The 6530-nt window shown below is 47.0% G+C and overlaps 1 protein-coding gene across 1 annotated transcript; it reads left to right on the top strand.

Moving 5' to 3' along the window:
- Positions 1–637: 637 nt before the first annotated feature.
- CAMK2N1 (calcium/calmodulin dependent protein kinase II inhibitor 1) lies at positions 638–5783 on the top strand. The gene is made up of 3 exons (XM_072427246.1): positions 638–814; positions 1369–1639; positions 3396–5783. The coding sequence occupies exons 2-3, from the start codon at positions 1459–1461 to the stop codon at positions 3458–3460; spliced, it is 246 nt and encodes an 81-aa protein (XP_072283347.1). The 5' UTR covers positions 638–814; positions 1369–1458; the 3' UTR covers positions 3461–5783.
- The last annotated feature ends 747 nt before the right edge of the window (positions 5784–6530 follow it).

Here is a 6530-nt window from a genome sequence, read left to right as displayed (position 1 = left end):
CCACCTCCCCCTCCCCCAGACCATGTGCGTCATTTCATTACAGAGCCCACTGTATAAAATCCCTGCACTGATCCTGATAGCCGTCACCAATGTTCCAATATATTCTAGAATCGTGTATGGAATCCCAACACTGACCCCCCCCCCAGCCAATGTGCTGCATGTATGGAATCCCAACACCGCCACCACGGGTGTTCTGTTTACACCCATTCTCTTCTAGATCTACCCCCCTGGATTAGATACCCCCACCCCCTGCTAGGCAGCACAGCTTCTTCCCTCCCCTGAACAGGTAGTTCACATCCCAATACCTTCATTCCTACCTCCAGCTCAGCTCACCTACCCTCTCAATATGCAACCTTCACCCCCCCAACTGTGTTACCTACCTATTACCCTTCCACTATGCAACCTACCCCCACTATCTTTCCTACCACCCACTATGTGATCTGACCACCTCCATCTTCATAACCTACCTTTTTACCCTCTTACTTTGCAAAATACCCTCTCCCAATGTGTTACCTACCTTTTACCCTCCTACTATCCAACCCCCCCCCCCCCCACTATGTGACCTGACCTCATTCAGCTTACTAACTCACCTTTTTACCCTTCTACTCTGCAACCTACCTTTGTACAATTTACCTACCTACCTCCCACCCTCCCTTTATATAACCAATCCACCTCCCACAATGTAACTCCCACTATACAACCTACCCCCCTCCTACTCCATAACCTTCCTTTTTCTCTGCCCAATGCACATCCTAGGCTTTCCTTCCCACTACCAGGGATCCCCCTCCCACTAAGATACCTACCCTTCCAAAAGGTAACCTGCCTTCTGGGTTACCTACCTTCCACCTTTCTGATATACATTTACCCCCCTCCCCAATCTAAGTTAACCTAAGTTAATCTAAGTTAACCTACCTCCTGATTTCCCCCAATTAACTAGTTTCCTACCACTAGGTGACTTACCTTCTACCCTCATCTCACTAGGTAACCTACCTCCTTACACTTGGTATTCTAGCTCTTTCTCCAGGTAACAACCCCCAATCTCAATAGGTAACCCAACCTTTTACCTTTTCCTGCTAGATTACCTACCTGTCACCAGACCACTGCATTAGCTCACTTACCTGCCCCCTGGTTTGCTTTTATTGCGCTGGGTCACCTCCAGCCTCAGCCCCTCCATCACAAACAGACTAGTTTAGTACTCGGGAACCAACCTATCCGGCTAACTAGGTAACCTACAACTAAAGTTACCCCTTCACCCACCCTGCTAAATGTCCTACCCTGGTAAGGATTCTGTATACCCCTCTCTAACTAGTGTCCCCCATTCTCTCAGTTCTGTTACCCCCATTCCTGACTCTCCCCCCCTCTCTTTAGGTCCCCCTGCTCCCCCAGCCGGACGATGTGATCAGGGTCTCCGCGGTGAGTGATCAGCGTCCTCCGGAGTGGGCTGTAATCGGTGTCAGCATGTCCGAGGTGCTGCCCTTCAGCGAAGCCGAGCAGCGGGGGCATTATGCCGACGGAGGGGGGGATGGCCAGATCCCCCTCACCTGCCGCCTTCAGGACACTGGCAACTTCTATGGCAGCTCCAGCCAGGGGGGCGGAAAAAGACCCCCCAAACTCGGGCAGATTGGGCGCAGCAAGAGAGGTGAGTGATAGCGATTGTGTGTGACCCCCCAATTCTAATTGTATCCACCCTCAGATTGTACCCCCCCTCCTCCTTTGCATGCACCCCAATAAAAAGTGTCACCCCAAAATTCTGTCCTAAATGTAAAATTGTGTTCACATTTCTATTCTGATTTAATGCTGCACCCCAACATTTGTTCATGTCACCCTCATAATAGGGCAATCTGCCCCCCCAAAAGTGAGTTTGTAAGCCTGATTGAACCCTCACACTGAATGTGTGTCCCTTACCCCCAAAACAAAGTGTTTGCCCCAATATTATGTCTGCATTCCCCTTACAAAGCATGAGACCCCCTAATTTTATCTGTACCTTCTGGGGTGTGTACAATAATGCTGTGTGCTCCCCAATCTGAGCATGTGACCCCCAAAATATTCACTGCAGGGTTTGTCCCAATAATTCACCCCGTACCCCAATTTGAGCCCCTCATATTGAACACTTTTGCCATTCTATGTATATGGGGTCCCGTCCTTCTGTCTGTCAGCACCCTAAAACTTAGCCTAGGTGTCACCAACCATTTTTATAGGTTATGTGAAGGAATTGACTGATGCACCCAATATAGCCACCAATGGGTACGACCTGCTCCCGTACATCTTGTGACCCCATTACATCATCATGTATCCCAATAATTTGAGATGGGAATTGTATCCATTCCTCAACCCCATCCAGCCGCCCATCTTCAGACCCCCACGGGGTATTATCCAAAATTGGAATCTGTGTGGTCACCTCTTCTAGTCATGTGACAGAATTGTGCAAGGAACAAAAATAAAATGTTCCATACAAACAACTGGCAGGAACTTTTCCATCACGAGCGAGTCGTATCGGTGTTATGGTCAAGGGGGGAGCAGGAACTGCCACTTCCTGTGAACTATAAATGACCCGGGGACACTGGGGAAGGGGGGGTATATTAGTAGCCCTCTTGGCTTCACAAACCCGGACGAGGAGTTAGTAATTTATTTATAGGTTGATACAGAATTTTACTGGGACTGGCCAAAGGCTGCTTTATGGGAATCTTCCTCAACACAAATGGCTTTAAAAAGCAAAGCCAGCAAATAAATCACCCCAAAAAGAATAAATGAACCCCATTCCCCGAGCTTTGGTGCTTGAGGGTGCCACAGGTGACCATGCTGGAAATCCTGCGTGAATGAACTCCAGCTCATCGCAGGGCTGCATTCTCGTGGGATTTGATGCTCCCAGCTGGTGGAAGGCATGGTGACGTCAGCCGGGGAAGCATCGGAGGCCTGGCATTTTTTCCTGCCCCAGTCTGGCTACAAATGGCTATTTAAAATCAGATGTGTTGTGGGGAGGGGGGCATTGGCAAAAAGAATCCCTTTTTCTAGAAAGGTCCACAGCAGTTCTCATATTCCAATCTAGACAGGTCCCTTCTAGAGCTGCAGACCTGTTTTTTCTATACTGCAGTTAGGTAACAATGACAGGTCTAGCCCCGCCTCCAGCTTTTGATTGGACGATAAAAGGAGAAGCAGCAGACTGATGAGGATTTGTCACTCTACTTTCTTCTCTTTGCTGACCATAAGGCAGCGGGTGGACAGGAAATGCCCTGCTGGCCTAGGTTGTATGTGTGCCCATGCATGCCGATATGTTGCACAGGTGTTCAGGTCAGATCCAGGGACGTCACCCCCCTCCCCAGCGAGAAATTGTCTTATGTGTTATTAGGATGCAGCACCGCAGACCCCCTTCCCTAACCCTGTCCTAATTTTCCCAGTGGTGATAGAAGACGAGCGGATCGAAGCCGTCCTCATGTCGGAGAAAGCCCCACCTGCCGTCTAAACCCCACCGAAGGGATCCTCTAAAACAACAAACCCACCAATCGGCAACTGGGATCTTTGTCCTGCCATCGGGAATCTCATCCTAACCACAGCAACACAACTTGGGGGCTCCGGGGAGAAGAATTCCAGAAGAGCGGAGATGGAACGGGAAAAACCAGGGGAGCTCCAGTATTAATCTCACACAGCGGCTCATTCCGGGGGGGTTCTTGTGGCCCCGACAAACATAAATCATCAATAGGGGGGCTGCGCACTGGCAGCTGATTCCTTTTTCTTTTTTGCCTGGGAAAAAAACAAAAATCATCAACTTTTGGGGGCTTCAAAAGTTAACCAGCCGTGGGGTTGAGTTTTTTGGGGACAATTTTATTCTTATGGAGATTTGCCAATGTGGACAGCGACCTGGGACCCCGGGCGCCGGGAATTATTGAACTGAAGGGTCCTTGTCCAGGAAAGGGTGCATTGCCAGGTAACGCAGATTTGCCGATGTGCCCTTTTCTTTTTGTTTCTGGATAAATCCATTGTGTTATTTTCTTCAGTGCTTGAAGACTTTACCAGCTGGTCGTGCTGCATGATACCGTGAGGTCATCCCCAAAATCTTCCTACGCTTTGTCGCTTCCCTTTCCTTTCACCTCCGACCCCTGCAGTGACGCCTGCGGCAGCTGTACGTGTGCACTTTTTAACAACTATAAAGTTTTTCTTTTTTGAATTTGGGGTTGGTGGGTGCTACAAACTTTTTCTTTATGAAACGTCAGAATATTTTTGTCATTTATGGTCTTCCAGTTGAGTGCATCAGGTTTAGTTGGAAAGCGGTGAAATAAAAGATATTGGAATCAATCGAAGGGAAAAGGGTAAAGTAAAAGTTTCAAAAATAACACCGGATATTGGTTAAGTCAAGGGGGGGCAGATAGAAATGTCACCTTTTGCTAGAGTAGCCTACAGGGACGGGCCGAGGGGTGGTAGGTTGAGGCAGCCGCCTTGGGCGTTTTAGTGGGGGGAGCAAAATGGGTGAAATCAATGCCACGGCCTATGACGGCTTTGGTTGCTAAAGGACTGGTAGGCAGCACTTTGACCAGATCTTGTCCTCAACCCCTTGCATTGATGATTTGTTTATGTCACAGCCCATAGAGGGGCTTTTTGGCTTTGGGGGCTAAGGGACTGGTAGGCAGCACTTTGGCCAGATCTTGTCCTCAACCCCTTGCATTGACGGTATGTTTATGCCACGGCCCACGGGGGCACATTGGTGCTAAAGGACTGGTAGGCCCCACTTTGCCCAAATCTTATCCCGAGCCCCTTGCATTGATAGTATGTTTATGCCATGGCCCATGGTGGGGGGCACTTTGGATTTTTTAGCCTCAGGCTTATCCCCGACCCCTTACATTGATTAGATCGCTATGTTTAAGCCACGGTCCATGAGGGCTTTGGCTTTGGGTGCTAAAGGACTGGTAGGCCCCACTATGCCCAAATCATATCCCCGACCGCCTGCATTGATTGTAAATGCCATGGCCCATAGGGGGGCCACTTGGGCTTTTTTAGCTTTGAGTGCTAAGGCACTGACAGGCCCCACTTTGCCCAAATCTTATCCCTGACCCCTTACATTGATTAGATTGCTATGTTTAATCATCCATCATCCCTTAACTCCCATTGGTCACGGCCAGATTTTAGGACATTCTGTTCTATCATAACCAAAGCAGGGGCCGTTCCTTTTCCACTGAGCACCAGATATAAAAAAAATTAATTCCCTTCATGGGCCTAAAAAAACTTTTGTTTCAATGCAATTCAATTGCAAAAATAAACCCCCCAAATTTTCATTTTTATCAGATTGCCCCCCCTTCCCCTGTTCACAATTTTTGGGGTCCCTCCTCATCACCGTACTATTCAGCACGACAATGTCAGAGAGAAATGATTGCTGCTTACATCGGAGGTGAGTGAACGCAGGATTGGTCTCCAGATTTGGGGCAAGCAGCTGCGGGCCGGGACCCCCATTCCAGTCCGTTCACTCACCTCTTGGGAGAAGTATACTTGTTGCCGGCAGAAAGCCGGTCTGTTCATTGTCAGCCCGGAAAATGTCGGCGATCGGTATACTTTGGGAAAGTAATTTTCTTTTTGTTGGATCTGAATTTCTGGCAGAGCGTTCCGCTTCCTGCCGCTCTGTTCCATATACTGTTTACATGATTTAACCTTGCAAAAAATAGACATATATCTAGTTATATATGTGGACTACTGTGCACCTTTGCATGCAAGAACTGTTTTGACATGTAACATTCTTTTAATGAATGGGAAAAAAAACAACAAAAACATAAAAAAACAAAAGATTTTTAGCCGTGCAATATCGCGTGTTCCTGTTTTGTTATTACAAAGATAGAATTCTAATAATGAGATATATATATATATATATATATGAAAAATCAAGGTACTACAAAGGAGAAAGAATTACCATTTGTATTTTTTTAACAGATGAATTTATTGTCATTTTGTTTGTTTTACCGGTTTTCCGTGGCAGAGATTTTTTTTTTTTGTTATGAATATTTTTTACTTTTTTCTTGGGCTTTATTTATAAACGATTCCCCCTGACAGTTCATTCGTAATTATCCCTATTTCTTGTACAGGGCTGCGTAATATGTTGGCATTATTTAATAATAATGTAGATAGGGTTTCCTATTGTGACAGCTGTGCACTTTTTGAGATTGGCCACTAGGTGGCAGAACGAGTCATTGTTTTAATAGGAAACTGAAATGAGAAGTGTGGAGAGATTGGACAATTATTATGATACAGGATTTATATAGCGCCAACATACCGGTATTACGCAGCGCTGTACAATAAATAGGGGGCTGCTAATGACAGTGACATAGGAGGAGGAGAGGACCCTTCCCTGAAGAGCTTACAATCTAGGAGAATCTGTCAGGGAATTTTAGATAAATTCACCGGGGAATCATTTAGAAATAGGGCCCATTGTGTTTATTTTTTAATATCCCATCGGGTGTGCGTGTAACTGTAGGGGGTGGTGGAAGGACAGATTGAAGGTTTTTCGGGGACCTGTCGTAGGGTAGGCCGATGGTCAAGGTGGTTTTGCTGAC

The sequence above is a fragment of the Pyxicephalus adspersus genome, chromosome 11 (genome assembly GCF_032062135.1).
Source record: "Pyxicephalus adspersus chromosome 11, UCB_Pads_2.0, whole genome shotgun sequence".
Classification (NCBI taxonomy): Eukaryota; Metazoa; Chordata; class Amphibia; order Anura; family Pyxicephalidae; genus Pyxicephalus; species Pyxicephalus adspersus.
This window is presented reverse-complemented; position numbering and strand designations above follow the sequence as displayed.